At 38.1% G+C, this 16,763-nt stretch overlaps 2 protein-coding genes across 2 annotated transcripts; both read right to left on the reverse strand.

Moving 5' to 3' along the window:
• Positions 1–2,882: 2,882 nt before the first annotated feature.
• On the reverse strand, positions 2,883–4,453 carry LOC130467451 (uncharacterized). The gene is made up of 6 exons (XM_056835962.1): positions 4,129–4,453; positions 3,829–4,032; positions 3,633–3,740; positions 3,460–3,541; positions 3,273–3,374; positions 2,883–3,137 (listed from the first exon to the last, which is right to left on the reverse strand). Exons 1-6 carry the CDS (start codon positions 4,290–4,292, stop codon positions 3,036–3,038), a joined length of 762 nt encoding a protein of 253 aa, XP_056691940.1. The 5' UTR covers positions 4,293–4,453; the 3' UTR covers positions 2,883–3,035.
• Positions 4,454–6,001: 1,548 nt separating this feature from the next.
• On the reverse strand, positions 6,002–16,763 carry LOC130465505 (uncharacterized). Its single transcript, XM_056834289.1, has 9 exons — positions 16,195–16,763; positions 15,342–15,449; positions 11,408–11,509; positions 7,904–8,222; positions 7,575–7,805; positions 7,153–7,449; positions 6,635–7,075; positions 6,242–6,517; positions 6,002–6,154 (listed from the first exon to the last, which is right to left on the reverse strand). Exons 4-9 carry the CDS (start codon positions 8,204–8,206, stop codon positions 6,002–6,004), a joined length of 1,701 nt encoding a protein of 566 aa, XP_056690267.1. The 5' UTR covers positions 8,207–8,222; positions 11,408–11,509; positions 15,342–15,449; positions 16,195–16,763.

Below are 16,763 nucleotides of genomic sequence, written 5' to 3' on the forward strand. Positions count from 1 at the left end.
GACCTAGATTTGAATCCATGATAACCGGAAATTAATTGATTAATGAATTTTCGATTTTTCTCCCTAAACTTATGAAATTAATATGATTTATTAATTTGTCGTTAATTTTGAATTAAAAATTTTAAATTTTTATGAAAAACGCTCATAAATGTTGCACGCACAAAGCAATGGACGCTACGTGTTACCCTTAAGGGGTGTTGTATAGTGCGGGCACGCGACGACGAGCAAGGGAGCTCGTCGCCCGTGCGGTACGAATGCAGCGAGCGACAAGCAAGGCGCGCGCGCAAGGCCCAGGCCTAGGCGTGTGTGCTGTGCGGTGGGCGAGGGCGATGGGGCAAGGCACAAGCAACGAGCGAGACGCGTGTGGGCAGCGATGGTGCTTATGGTGCGTGGGGGCAACTTCAAGAAATTTGGAAAGAAGAGGAATGCTAAGAAAGGTGGCAACAAGGCCAGCCAGACTAAGCAACCAGGTGGCACCAAATCTGAAAAGAAGAAGGTGAGCCAACCCACTTCTGAATCTGAATGCTTCTATTGCAAGAAGAAGGGGTATTGGAAGAGAGATTGCTTGAAGCTAAAGGAAGATCAGAAGAACGGAACAGTTGTTCCATCTTCAGGTATTTTCGTTATAGACTATATACTTGCTAATTCAACTTCTTGGGTATTAGATACAGGTTGTGGCTCACACTTATGTTCCAATTCACAGGGACTAAGAAGAAGTAGAAGGTTAAGAAAGGGTGAAGTCGACCTACGGGTGGAAAATGGAGCACGGATTGCTGCATTAGCTGTAGGAACTTATTATTTGTCGTTACCCTCTGGGCTAGTTTTGGAACTGGAAGACTGTTTCCATGTTCCAAGTCTTACTAAAAACATCATTTCTGTTTCTTGCTTAGATGCTAAGGGATTTTCCTTTTTAATAAAAGACAATAGTTGTTCGTTTTATTTTAAAGAGATGTTTTATGGATCTGCTAGATTAGTCAATGGAATTTATTTATTAGATCACGACAAACAAGTTTATAACATAAATACCAAAAAGGCCAAAAAGGATGATTCAGATCTCACCTATATGTGGCATTGTCGATTAGGCCATATTAACTTGAAACGCATAGAAAGACTTCAAAAGGAAGGAATTCTAGAACCATTTGACTTAGAGGATTATGGAAAGTGCGAATCATGTTTACTTGGCAAAATGACAAAGCAACCTTTCTCTAAAGTTGGAAAAAGAGCAACTGAACTATTAGGATTAATCCATACATATGTATGTGGACCAATGAGTACAAATGCTAGAGGTGGTTTCAGCTACTTTATCACTTTCACCGATGACTTCAGTAGATATGGTTATGTCTACCTAATGAAGCATAAGTCTGAATCCTTTGACAAATTCAAGGAATTTCAGAGTGAAGTAGAGAATCAATTAGGCAAGAAGATTAAAGCACTGCGGTCTGACAGAGCCGGTGAATATCTGAGCTATGAATTTGATGACCGTCTGAAAGAATGTGGAATTCTGTCAGAATTGATTCCTCCTGGAACACCACAATGGAACGGTGTGTTGGAACGGAGGAATAGAACCTTGCTAGACATGGTTAGATCAATGATGGGTCAGGCCGAACTTCCAATAGAATTTTGGGGACATGCACTAAATACAGCTGCACTCACTATAAATAGAGCTCCGTCTAAAGCTGTTGAAAAGACTCCATATGAGTTATGGTTTGGAAAGCCTCCAAAAGTGTCTTTTCTTAAGATTTGGGGATGTGAAGTATACGTCAAACGATTAATTTCAGACAAACTTCATCCAAAATCTGACAAATGTATCCTTGTGGGCTTCCCAAAGGAAACAAAGGGGTATTACTTCTACAATACATCTGAGAACAAGGTGTTTGTTGCTCGAGATGGTATCTTTTTGGAAAAGGATCACATTTCCAAAATGACAAGTGGGAGAAAAGTAGACCTCGAAGAAATTCGAGTCGAACAACAAACTCTAGAGAATGCTCAAGATGACATTCAAGGTGAAACTCAGAGATCTTTAGAAGAATCTGGTGAGAATCATGGACCATCTAGAAATGTAACCCCGCGTAGATCGCAGAGATATAGATCTCAACCGGAAAGGTACTTAGGTATTTTGACGAACGAGAGCTATGACGTTCTATTACTTGAAAGTGATGAACCTGCGACTTACAAACAAGCTATGACGAGCCCTAGCTCCAACAAATGGCAAGAAGCCATGCAATCTGAATTAGACTCCATGTCCGAGAACCAAGTTTGGGATTTGGTCGATTTGCCAGATGGCTACCAAGCCATAGGAAGCAAATGGGTTTTCAAACTGAAAAAGGACAAGGATGGGAAACTTGAAGTTTTCAAAGATAGATTGGTTGCAAAAGGTTCACTAGTAGAAAAAACCCTTATTGCAGCGGGCTTTTAGACCCCTGTTGCAGCGTACATCGTATGCTGCAACTGGGGGGCCTGCAACAAGTCTGAACTTGTTGCAGCGTACATGTTCGCTGCAAAAAGTGATTTGTTGCAGCGGGCTTTTAGATGTACGCTGCAACAAGTGCCAAAAAATTGGCAAAATTTTGGACTTGTTGCAGCGTACATATAAAAGCCCGCTGCAACAGACCCAACTTTTTGCAGCGTACATTTATTTGTACGCTGCAACAAGTCTGAATTACTCAATTTTTTGCAGCGTACATTTATTTGTACGCTGCAACAAGTCTGAATTTTTGCGAAATTTTTTTCCCTTGTTGCAGCGTACAACATATATGTACGCTGCAAAAAAGCACTTTTGGCGGGAAAATTCTAATTTTGTTTAGGGATACCTAGAGTGCCTTGCACCAAATATAGAAACCTGTCAAAACAATAATAGAATAACGCAACCTGTATAACAAATATAAAAACAACAACTGGAGTTTTGTATATATCCCAAAACCAAAAGTGCACATACCGATACATTTAAATACATTTACGTTCCAATTTCAAAGTACGCATACATTTTAACATAAAAGATTGTTCTATAACATCTAAACCAACACGATCAAGCGCCATCAGGTCAATAATAAATACTTGGTGGTAAAAAACTTCGCCCATTGCTCACGAACCACATCAATTTCCTCACTAGCATAAGGCGCAGTCCTCGGAGTATAGACCTTACAAAAACAAAAAATTGATGGAGCATATATTAGATCGATTAAATGCAAATGAAATGTCACATTTTAACATTCAAGCAACTAATGACAATGTATTAATAGTCTAGAATACGAATCAATTAGTTACTTAATTACCTCATCTAGCCGGCCTTCATAGTCATGTTGTAACGTGACTATCTCTAACATGAACTTCATAACGTAATAGCCACACTCAGTTCCGCCGATTTGTTGAGCACACTGATTAAGAAACATAATACTTTATCTTGCAAGGCCAATAATTAATAAAAACAAAGCAAAAAGCTAATTAAGAAACATGTTATACCTCTATATGAATGGGTTTACACGACTTAAAACTCGTTTTATTCGGACAATGCCCACCATTGCACTTGTACACTTGGTATGCCCTAGAAAATTAACGAAACATGGGTACTCATGAATATGATTTTGGCTTAGGTTTCTTAAAGACTAATGTAATTTGTAAGCAAAAGAACTTACAAACTCAAGATTCCCCATGCATAATCTGTTCGACGTGGATCTCTAGCAGAATCGAAAATATATACATAACCTCTACGTAGGTCCATCACGTATAAATTCCAATGATTTCTGTATAATTTATAAATGATATATTAAATATTTAATAACAATAATAATTAATATTTTATATGAAACTTATATAATATAACACACTTACTCTTGATTATATGGGATTAAAAACCAATTAGTTAGGTTAGGATTACCCATCTTCTCCTTTTCAATTTCAGCTTGGAAAATGTTTTTCAAATACATTGTTGGCGCTCCAGGGTCGGCCTTGATTCTAGTGCTTGACATAATCTCGGGACAAATGAACGAAATCCGAGACATTTCAAATGATTTGGCATGATCGTGCAATAAACACCTACAAAATAAACAAGATTACACTATTAAGATCGATAAAGAGAAAAAACTTCAAAGAAATAATAGTTTTATTAACAACAATAAAACATTTAATTACAATATGTAGACTTGGATCGCTGAAATGTTTAAGCACGCCCCGCGAAGGAACTCTCCTATATCAGACGCAGTTATGTATGTTTCTTGATCAAAATCCGAGTGCCAAACTGAGGCCGCCAATGGGATGGTAGTATTATCATATATATCATCAGGCGCCGAAGTCATGATAAACTGCAAGTATTTGCATGACGGGCCAAGACCTTGAATTGCATCGTGTACAAGTCCCGCTTTCTTGCTTTTGGTGGTTGATTCTTGTGTTTTACGATCACAACTACCCACGACCTCTAAGTTGGACTTAGGCTTAGAATTCGACTTCTTTGGATGCGAAAATTCCTATAACAATAGTCAATTAACATTAGTCATATAATAAGAATCAAATGAGTCATTAGGTTCTTTAGTTCAAAGTTGGGAGCGAAAATGTCATTTTAGCTCAATATATGACCTATAACGACCCAACGAGCCATAAATGTGCATAAATAGGTTCGAATGAGTTTTAGAAACTTAAAACTATGCATATTAGTCGTGTAATAAGAATCAAATGAGTCCTTAGGTTCTTTAGTTCAAAGTTGGGAGCGAAAATGTCATTTTAGGTCTATATATGACCTATAACGACCCAACGAGCCATAAATGTGCATAATTAGGTTCGAATGAGTTTTAGAAACTTAAAACTATGCATATTAGTCATGTAATAGGATTAAAATGAGTGTTTAGGTTCTTTAGTTCAAAGTTGGGAGCGGAAATGTCATTTTAGCTCTATATATGACATATAACGACCCAACGAGCCATAAATGTGCATGAATAGGTTCGAATGAGTTTTAGAAACTTAAAACTATGCATATTAGTCATGTAATAAGAATAAAATGAGTCATTAGGTTCTTTAGTTCAAAGTTGGGAGCGAAAATGTCATTTTAGCTCTATATATGACCTATAACGACCCAACGAGCCATAAATGTGCATAAATAGGTTGGAATGAGTTTTAGAAACTTAAAACTATGCATATTAGTCATGTAATAGGATTAAAATGAGTGTTTAGGTTCTTTAGTTCAAAGTTGGGAGCGAAAATGTCATTTTAGCTCTATATATGACCTATAACGACCCAACGAGCCTTAAATGTGCATAAATAGGTTGGAATGAGTTTTAGAAACTTAAAACTATGCATATTAGTCATGTAATAGGATTAAAATGAGTGTTTAGGTTCTTTAGTTCAAAGTTGGGAGCGAAAATGTCATTTTAGCTCTATATATGACCTTTAACGACCCAACGAGCCTTAAATGTGCATAAATAGGTTCGAATGAGTTTTAGAAACTTAAAACTATGCATATTAGTCATGTAATAGGATTAAAATGAGTGTTTAGGTTCTTTAGTTCAAAGTTGGGAGCGAAAATGTCATTTTAGCTCTATATATGACCTTTAACGACCCAACGAGCCTTAAATGTGCATAAATAGGTTCGAATGAGTTTTAGAAACTTAAAACTATGCATATTAGTCATGTAATAAGAATCAAATGAGTCCTTAGCTTCTTTAGTTCAAATTTGGGAGCGAAAATGTCATTTTAGCTCAATATATGACCTATAACGACCCAACGAGCCTTAAATGTGCATAAATAGGTTCGAATGAGTTTTAGAAACTTAAAACTATGCATATTAGTCGTGTAATAAGAATCAAATGAGTCCTTAGGTTCTTTAGTTCAAAGTTGGGAGCGAAAATGTCATTTTAGGTTAATATATGACCTATAACGACCCAACGAGCCTTAAATGTGCATAATTAGGTTCGAATGAGTTTTAGAAACTTAAAACTATGCATATTAGTCGTGTAATAAGAATCAAATGAGTCCTTAGGTTCTTTAGTTCAAAGTTGGGAGCGAAAATGTCATTTTAGGTTCGAATGAGTTTTAGAGGGTTTACCTTGGATGGTAAGTCTGTTGTCTTCTTTTGGGCCGCTAACACCGTTGTCTTTTTCTTGGAGCTACCATCCCTCTCTTTAGAAACATTAGACTTGGACTTCTTTTTAGGAGGTGAAATACAATCCTTTAAAATTCAACAAAAACAAGAGTAGGTAAGATGTCGAATGTGCTTGCGTGAACATATACATTCTAAACAATAAAACATATATACCTCGCCGTCTTCGAAAATCACTAAGTGTATGGGCCATTGCACAAAACTACCCAGAGCACCGCCTAAGTTAGTGAAACCATCTCCCGTAGGTACCGGAAGAATATCATCAACATGTCCGTCGTAAACAAAATCAACTTGGACTTTATAGTGACCAGGCTTCATCGATGTAAAATGTTGGGGCAATGCACCATCTGAGGGTTGTACCATACCATCCGCCACGACAATGTTGTTGCCTGAAACTTTCTCCTCAAGGGCAAGACGACATGGAGTCCTTTCCTTCATAAACAAAGGTTTCAATGCAACTTTGTAAGTGATACAGATTATTAAGTAAATGTCAACTAAAAACATAAAAGGATCAAGCAACTATGTTAAAAAAGAGTGACTACGTCGTACCTTTAGCTCGCGTGGTTGCGGCACTAAGATGTGACGAGTGGTTCTTGTAGCACTAACATCAAGGTCAACTCTGGCAGAATCATTTAAGTGGAGGTCATCAGGTATCGGGGTAGAAATGGAGTTTAGTTGTCCTGTTTTTAACAAGGTGCTTAGTTGCTTTTGGAGGGCCTCTGCCACCCTCTTCTCTACCCTTTTCTCTAATTCACCTTCAAACTCCTTTTTCACAGAAGCTCTGATTGATTCGTAATTTTCTGATGAAGCTTCACCATGGTCACTTCTACTATGTCGAATACACGGACCGAAAGCCTTTTTGATACCAACCATGCCACCTGTTCCCTTGACACGCCCACGATGATCTTTTTTCCCTATAGCTTTAGTGAGGGCATCCTCACCCTGTTCGAAAGAAAGATTTCCTTTTTCCTCTTCTGCGATGTACTCTAACTGCCAATTAGGAAAGTAAAATTACTTTATATTCTCTAATCAAAGCAAGTAAATATTAATTAATTATCGCTACTTACAGCTTTTGTTGCGATTTCAACAACTTCTGAATCGTTCGGGTCAATTTCCCACTTTCCCTCTTTATTTTGTACTTGATGGGCCAAAATCCACTCCTTTGATCTGTATTTTCTAACTCTATTAACATTTGAGGTCACTGATGAGTTCACCGAGGAGCTACTCGAGATAGGTAAAGCTGCATCTGGTGGAAGTCGTCCATCCTTTATCCAATCTAGTCGCTTTCTATTATAACCCTTTTGGCCGGTGCGATGTGGGTTCTTGTTGCATGATGCACTTTTCCTCGCCTTTTCACTACGAAGCTGTCAAAGACAACATAAAAAGATGGAAATAAATGTTTTTTCTGATAACTTTTTGTCCTAGAACCAATGTCAGTTTGCTACATGAAAAACTCTTTAAGGACAAGTTAAAGAAATATTATCATTACCAATGACTCTGGCAGGAAATAATGTTTAACAAAAGTCTTCCAATCATCCTCTGTGATATGGTTGTAGACATCCCAAGGCATCTTGTTTGTTTGATTTTTTGGCTTCTTTTCCTTCATAGTTATCCATCGGCGCACCAACTTGCTCTTGAAACAACTAAATCGTTTCGCCACACAAGAATGAAAATATTTCTCCCTCGAATGATTAGAATCATCAGTAATGTGGAACATAAGCTGTTAATAATTAAAAAAAGTTAAATTATAAAAATAGTATTTAAATCAAATTAAATAATCCCTAAAATATACAAATCAAGTTAATATCCAATGCTTACCTTAGTCTCCTCCCAAAACCCCTTCTTGATTTGCTCATCTACCTTTGGATATAATGGGACGTTAATATTAATTCTAGTAGCACAACTCCCAACTTGCTTCCCGTATTCATGAGACCATTGTCCATCGGGGACATTATATACATTATACTCAAGGAACATAGGCTTAGCGACTTTAACACCTTTTGACGGACCACGGCCTTTAATGGTCTTTGTAATCGTACTAACATCTTGTGATTCGTCACGCGTTGTGGGAGTCTTGCCACCTTCTGATTCATGCCTAACAACAATTTGGTTTTCATTCATCGTACCTATGTTGTTCCTGCATCAAGTAAAACATACAGAAGAGTGGTTACAAAATGTGCGCGCAGCAGCAAATCAGTGCTCTAGCATACAGAAGGATATCAGATCAGTGCAGATATCACAGATCAGATCAGCACTGATCAGTGCAGATCAGATCAGCACTGATCTGCACTGATCAGATCAGCACAGATCAGCACAGATCAGTGCTGATCAGATCTGCACTGATCAGTGCTGATCTGATCTGTGATATCTGCACTTCTCTGTTCTGCACTGATCTGATCAGCACTGAACTGTGCTGATCTGATCTGCACTGATCAGTGTAGATCAGATCAGCACAGATCAGTGCTGATCAGATCAGCACAGATCAGTGCAGAACAGATCAGCACAGATCAGTGCAGAACAGATCAGCACAGATCAGTGCTGATCTGATCTGCACAGATCAGTGCAGAACAGATCAGCACAGATCAGTGCAGAACAGATCAGCACAGATCAGTGCTGATCTGATCTGCAGTGATCTGTGCTGACCTGATCTGCAATGTTCCCCCCTTGTTGATTTTGTTCGAATTATAACAATATGACTGTTGCATCTGCAGCTTGAGACAGGTAGTCAGGTAAGTCCATTTTTTTAAAGTGAAACCATAGAGGAACAATTGACACTATTTTAACCAAATATTTGGTTAATAAAATTTCATCAAGGATTTGCAGATGCTAGTTTTATGGCAGTCAGAAGAGATAAATCAAGGTCAATTTTGAAACAACAGCAACTAACAGTACCACTCCCCACCAATTTTAAGTCTCTAGTTTGTGCAAAGGGGATCATGCAAAAGAGATGGCACTAATTGAAGAATGAACGAGAAATTTAAGTGTAAATATGTCAAAGCTCAACATAATGGAAAATCAATAAGAACAGCATAGAGAGAAAGAAATTTAGGGGCTGTTTGGTTCCCCAGACTTCCCCCTGGACTTGGATTCCCCCAAATTTCTATCAGTCTCTCATTGGTCAATGACTCAATGGTCACCACCATCATCCCAAATCAATCCACCCCACCCCACCATCACCTCACCACCACTATCACCGTCACCTCACTAGTCACCACTAAAGCAACTCTCACTTCCACCCACCATGGATACATCACCAGAAAAACCAACCTTCACATCCCTTCCTTGATCCATTTCACCCCTTTTCCCTCTTTTTATTCCTCTCCGCTTTTTGTTAGGGACCAAAACATCGCTTTACAATGTAATTGAACAATTGATAGAATACTAAGTTGACACATGCTCCGGCCTTCAAAGAATCAAATCATATCAAAGAATTTGAACTCTATAGCAGCAACAAGCCAACAAGCATGAAAAATTATATATGTGGAATGCACTGATCTGTGCAGATCTGATCAGCATAGATCAGTGCTGATCAGATCAGCACTGATCTGTGCTGATCTGTTCTGCACTGATCAGATCTGCAGAACAGATCAGCACAGATCAGTGCTGATCTGATCTGCACTGATCTGTGCAGATCAGATCAGCACAGATCAGTGCAGAACAGATCAACACAGATCAGTGCTACCCTCATCTGATCTGCATTGATCTGCATGTGCTGATCTGATCTGCAATGTTCTTTGTCATTCTTGGTGTGTTTGTTGAGGCAATATGAGAATGCAGGGCAGCTAACTCATTCTATAAACAAGTTCTATTAATCTAGTATAGTACGGAGTAGTATGTAAGTTAGATCGTAAAATGAAATTATGTAATTGAGTTTCACTTAAACTCAAGCAACAATCATTAAGAAACTTAATGAGGAAATCTGACAATCTCACTTCTCTTATATCATGAAATCATATACTCATATGAGATAAGTCTAGAAAACACCACTTATGCTAAAATGAGGCATTTTCGCTCCCAGCTATGAACTAACGAACATAAGGACTCATTTTAACCTTTTAAATGATTAATATGATTAATTTTAACTTTCCAAGACTCGATCCGATCTATTTATTCACATTAGAGACTTGTTTGGTCGTTGTGGTTCATATTTATGATAAAATGAGGCATTTTTGCTCCCAACTATGAACTAAAGAACCTAAGAACTCATTTTTAGGCTAATATGACACTTTCGCTCCCAACTTTGAACTAACAAACCTAAACACTCATTTTAATCCTTTTAAATGATTAATATGATTAGTTTTAACTTTCCTAGACTCAATCCAATCAATTTATGCCATTTGAGACTTGTTTGGTCGTTATGGTTCATATTTATGCTAAAATAAGACATTTTCGCTCCCAACTTTGAACTAAAGAACCTAAACACTCATTTTAATCCTATTACATGACTAATATGCATAGTTTTAAGTTTCTAAAACTCATTCCAACCTATTTATGCACATTTAAGGCTCGTTGGGTCGTTAAAGGTCATATATAGAGCTAAAATGACATTTCCGCTCCCAACTTTGAACTAAAGAACCTAAACACTCATTTTAATCCTATTACATGACTAATATGCATAGTTTTAAGTTTCTAAAACTCATTCGAACCTATTTATGCACATTTAAGGCTCGTTGGGTCGTTAAAGGTCATATATAGAGCTAAAATGACATTTTCGCTCCCAACTTTGAACTAAAGAACCTAAACACTCATTTTAATCCTATTACATGACTAATATGCATAGTTTTAAGTTTCTAAAACTCATTCCAACCTATTTATGCACATTTATGGCTCGTTGGGTCGTTATAGGTCATATATAGAGCTAAAATGACATTTTCGCTCCCAACTTTGAACTAAAGAACCTAATGACTCATTTTATTCTTATTACATGACTAATATGCATAGTTTTAAGTTTCTAAAACTCATTCGAACCTATTCATGCACATTTATGGCTCGTTGGGTCGTTATATGTCATATATAGAGCTAAAATGACATTTTCGCTCCCAACTTTGAACTAAAGAACCTAAACACTCATTTTAATCCTTTTAAATGATTAATATGATTAGTTTTAACTTACCTAGACTCAATTCAATCAATTTATGCCATTTGAGACTTGTTTGGTAGTTATGGTTCATATTTATGCTAATTTAGTCAACTAAGGTCAATTTAGGTCAATTTATTCAACTAAGGTCAATTTAAGCCCGCTCGTTTTGATTTAGGTCATTCTAGCTCAAGATTAGGAGACATGTTAATTAGCGCAACACTAGGAGAAAACGCACAACTCACCAAAAGTAAATACGTGCTTTATTTTCCGATTCTGAGAACTTCTGAAAAGACACAAATCACCGAAAGCTTCTGAAAATTTCTGACTCGGGGATCTCAAGTCATCTGCACAGAAAGTTAGAAAACTTTGGTCAGGAACAAAAGTAAGATGTGGAAGTACAGTAAGAATTAAAGAAAGCTAGAAAAGTATAATCATGAACACAATGGAAGTATAAAATAAGAATTAAAGATGTGGAAGTACAAACTACACCTTCCTAAATGCTAGAAAAGATACATTTAATCTGATATTCAGTTAGCTAGAATTACCTATTCCCAGAAGCCAACTCATCTTATTCATTTACGGTTTACAACCCAAATTCCTTCCCTATGATCTGTGCGCATATGATTAGTATTATTTGCATCTTCCTCCTCCGGTAACGGTTGAACAGCCGTTGGTAACAGGGGTGTTTCATCGTACTTGTCATACTCATCTTCATCCACAACATCATCAATACCCAGAATATTTCTCTTGCCTTGGGCAACTGCACGCCATATAGGATCAACATTGTCTACCACATAGAAAATTTGCTTAGCTTGTGATGCTAGAATGAATGGCTCGTCACTATCACTTAATCGATCAAAGTTAACCAATGTTAAACCAGGAAAAATTTCATCTTGTTTCACCCCATTATGGTTGTTGGCCCACTTGCACCGGAATACAGGGATCGTAAATTTGTTGTAATCAAGCTCCCATATTTCTTCGATAACACCATAATATGATTGTGTCGCATCAACCGGTCTTCTATCCTTGGCGCTTGCAAAGACCCTAGATGCTGCAACATGCTTCACTCCACTATTCTGCACCACACTCTTTTCATCTTGTCTTCTAGTGTAGAATGTGAACCCATTGATATCATACCCTTCATAAGACAGAACACATAGTCGAGGACCTCGAGCTAACCACTGGACCATTTCAGAAACATCTAGATTTTTTTTCATTTCCTCGGCTACTTCCTTCTTAAACCAATCAACAAATGTGCGATTATGTTCTTGCATCAACGCTCTTTCCTTCAACTTAGGATTCTTTTGTTGCAATTCTAGCAAATGCTTATCTATGTAAGGATTGACCTCGGTAAGATGCTGCAACACACAAAGATGTGCCTTATTCTTCCTTTCAGATGGAGGCGAGATCACATTTTTACCAATTACCCCATGCCCTTCAAGCCTCCCTGCATGACGAGATTTTGGAAGACCTATTTGCTCAAGCCTTGTTAAGAATTCAGCTACATATTGAGATATCTCTTCCTCAAGGACTCCCCGAATGATACTACCCTCCGGCCTTGCCCGATTCTTTGTTTTGTCCTTTAAATGCCCAAAAAATCTCTCAAAAGGATACATCCATCTTAAGAACACCGGACCACATAACTTGATTTCTCGAACTAAATGGACAATTAAGTGCACCATAATATCAAAGAAAGATGGTGGAAAGTACATTTCAAATCGACACAAAGTTTCAACAATATCATTGTGCAAAGAATCTAATTTCTCCGGATCAATCACTTTAGCACATATAGAATTGAAAAACACACAAAGTTTTGTTATAACATGTCTCACGTGTTTCGGCAATATCCCACGAAGTGCAATTGGCAAAAACACATTAATCATTACATGGCAATCATGAGACTTCATACCAACCAACCTAAGGTCCGAGAGAGATACTAGGCGCTTTACATTCGACGAATATCCCGAGGGAACCTTAATTCCATGTAAGCACTCACAAAACTGCTTCTTCTCCTTTCTTGACATTGTGTAACACGCTGGAGGCAGATAAGTCTTAGTACCACCCGCACCAGATTTTTCAACAGGCCACAAATCTGGTCGAATATTCCTCTTTTTCATATCTTTCCGCACATTCTCATTGTCCTTAGTCTTTCCAGGCATGTTTAGCAAAGTCCCAATGATAGCATCGCACACATTTTTCTCAATGTGCATTACATCGAGACAATGCCTAACCGACAAATCTCTCCAGTAGGGAAGATCCCATAATGGAGATACTTTCTTCCACAAAACACCCTTTTTAGACTTGGACTTGTAGCACTTGCCGTATTTGGTTTCAACATTTTTTATTCGTTCATAAACCTGTGATCCTGTCAAAGGCGTACGAGCTACTCTTTCCTCGGTGAACCCATTGAATTCTTTCTTCTTCTTACGATAAGGGTGATATCGACTGAGGTGCTTCCTGAAATCTGGGTAAACATTTTTCTTGAAATTATGCAACCATGTGGGCTTCATGTCCTCTTCACATATAGGGCATGCTTGTTCTCCTTTGGTTTTGTATCCAGACAAGTTTCCATATGCCGGAAAATCATTTATGGTACAAAAAACCATAGCTCGCAATGTAAAGCTTGAATTGGTGTGTGCATCGAACATTGAAACACCTTCATTCCACAATAATTTCAAATCATCTATGAGTGGAGCCAGGTACACATCTATGTCATTTCCAGGTTGCTTAGGCCCCGAGATGAGGAGTGATAACATGATATGCTTCCGCTTCATACACAGCCATGGAGGAAGATTATAAATTGCTAGAAGAACCGGCCATGTGCTATGTTGACTGCTTAGAGTTCCATATGGATTCACACCATCTGCACATAAAGCAAGCCTTAGATTTCTAACCTCCTTACCAAATTCAGGATATTTCTTATCAATATTTCTCCATTGAACAGAATCTGCAGGATGTCGAAGGAGTCCATCTTTCTTCCTCACTTCCGCATGCCACCTTAAGTTTTTTGCTTGTTTCTTCAATGAAAACATACGCTCAAACCTAGGTATGATTGGAAGATACCACAAAGACTTAGCAGGCGGGCCCCTCTTAGCTGAATTTGCCCCTTTGCGTTTGTAACGAGATGCGCCGCATGTTGGACACTCATCCAAATGTTCATGCTCTTTTCTGTAAAGGATACAATCATTTGGGCAAGCATCTATCTTGTCGACCTCTAAGCCTAAGGGACACATCAATTTCCTGGCATAATAGGTAGAGGTGGGGATATCATTCCCTTCCGGCAAAAATTCACCTACCCACTCCAATAAGGTGTCAAAGTGTTCATCTCTCCAACCACCTTTACATTTGAGGTTGTAAAGTATTGACACACATTCCAACTTGCTGAATTTTGTACAACCGGGATACAATGGAGTTTCAGCAGCCTTTGATACTTGTTCGAACATCTGAGGTCGTTCGTCCAAGTGATCTTTCAGCCCATCCATCATCTCATTTATTTCATCATCTTCTTCCTCATCATCATCCGTCTCATTATTCTCATAAATATCATCATCACTCTCATTACTCTGAACATCAAATTGATGGACACTAGAACTTGGACGATCAGGTATTGTTTCACCATGCCAAAACCAAACATGGTAATCTTGCTTAAACCCACGGCGAAATAAATGATCCTCAATTTCATCAATGTCACCTAACCGCTTGATATTGTTACAATCACGGCAGGGACAATAGATTTTTTCGGCTTTTGTACTCCGTTGGTGTGCTAAAGCACATCTAATGAACTCTGCGACCCCACTCAAGTATTCTGCCGTAGTATGGTCACCATACATCCAACGACGACTCATTACTAATAACAACAACAAAAGGTTCCACACATAAACACATATATTAAGAAGTCACAAAATCATTAAGAAGTTCCGCAAATCTTTGGTTACATCATTTAAGTTTATCAATGCTTCACTGAAGTGATATTAGAAGTCCAAAAACAGTCATAATAAGTAAAACGGAATGGATACTTAAGCATAGAATACTAATGTACACGTTTTATTATTACACTTACTATACTTATCCAAATTTTATTTATCGTAAAAATGATATGCACTTACTGTACTATTGATTTCAACTTTCAAAAGAGGAAAAGAGAAATTTTATGAAGATAATTAGATATATCAATACCTTATGCAATTGTTGAAATTCGAACAAGCACGATGATAGATTATGCTGGCAGTACGATCATCGCCCCTCTCTTCAACCATATGCGTATCTACCCATCTTCACAATTAACTGCAAATAAAAGAAATAATTGAAAAACAGCCAAAAAAATCAAAATAAAAACGAAAATCAAAACGAAAATCAAAACGAAAATCAAAACGAAAATCAAAACGAAAATCAAACGAAAATAGTTCGAGGGCCAAATTCAGATATTTCTCATAGAATGCATGTAACAGGAAATTAACTATCTACCACATCACCACATAGCAATCACATTATTCAAGTTATTGGCATTATCGCAGCATTCAAGTGCGGAACTAAGTGCTTACGTAACCTCGGGGAAGGAAGAAGGGTAATGCCAGAATAAAATCCTGTAACCTCGGGGAAGGAAGAAGGGAACTAAGGGCCTGATACTACTGATCTAAGTGATGTATTCAACACTTTGAGCATACTTGGAAATTAAAAAAATTAAAAAAAAAAAAAGGTAATCCAAAAGCCTCTTGGAAATCAGCAAAATAACATCCAAACAACAGTCTGAAGGGGTGAGTAGCAGTCAGCAACAGCCTTAGCCCATTCCCCATTACTTGGAAACATAGTGGCTGTGTGCTTTTTAAAGAAATAGATCTATACTCGGAAACATAGCAATCCCCATTTACTTCGTTGAGTCGTTAAGTTTCAAAAACGAAAATCAAAACGAAAATCAAAACGAAAATCAAAAACGAAAATCAAAAACAATAATCAAAACGAAAATCAAAAAATAAAATTGAACCCTAATCTGAAAACGAAAATAAAAAACGAAAATAAAAATTGAACACACCATACCACCGGAACCACGACGCCGAGCAACCACCGGAACCACGACGCGACGGGGAGATGCTGAACCACGGAACCAAGACAGCGACGCAGGGCTGAACCACGGAACCACGGAACCAAGACAGCGAAGCAGGGTTGAACCACGACGCGACGGGGAGATGAGCAACCAACGGAACCAAGACAGCGACGCGAGCTGAGCAACTCTTGGGTTCGACGGCGACGCGAGCTGAGTTCGACGGCGACGCGAGCTGAGTTCGACGGCGACCTTGGATAAGCTTGGAGCTATAGCAGAGAAGGAACAGAGATATGATTGAGCGCGGTTTGTACGTACGTTGCAACTAGGAAAGTAAAAATTTTAATTTGAAACGCGGACTTGTTGCAGCGGGCATTAACATGTACGCTGCAATAACTAAGGTTTGTTGCTGCGGGCTTTTATTTTGTACGCTGCAACAAACGCATTTGTTGCGAACAACTAAAATGTACGCTGCGATAACCCTTTAAAGGGTTTGACCCGCGTTGACCGACTGGTTGTTGAAGCGTATTTATACTTGTACGCTGCAACAAGGGGGCTGC

The sequence above is a fragment of the Spinacia oleracea genome, chromosome 1, assembly GCF_020520425.1.
Source record: "Spinacia oleracea cultivar Varoflay chromosome 1, BTI_SOV_V1, whole genome shotgun sequence".
In the NCBI taxonomy this organism is placed as follows: Eukaryota; Viridiplantae; Streptophyta; class Magnoliopsida; order Caryophyllales; family Amaranthaceae; genus Spinacia; species Spinacia oleracea.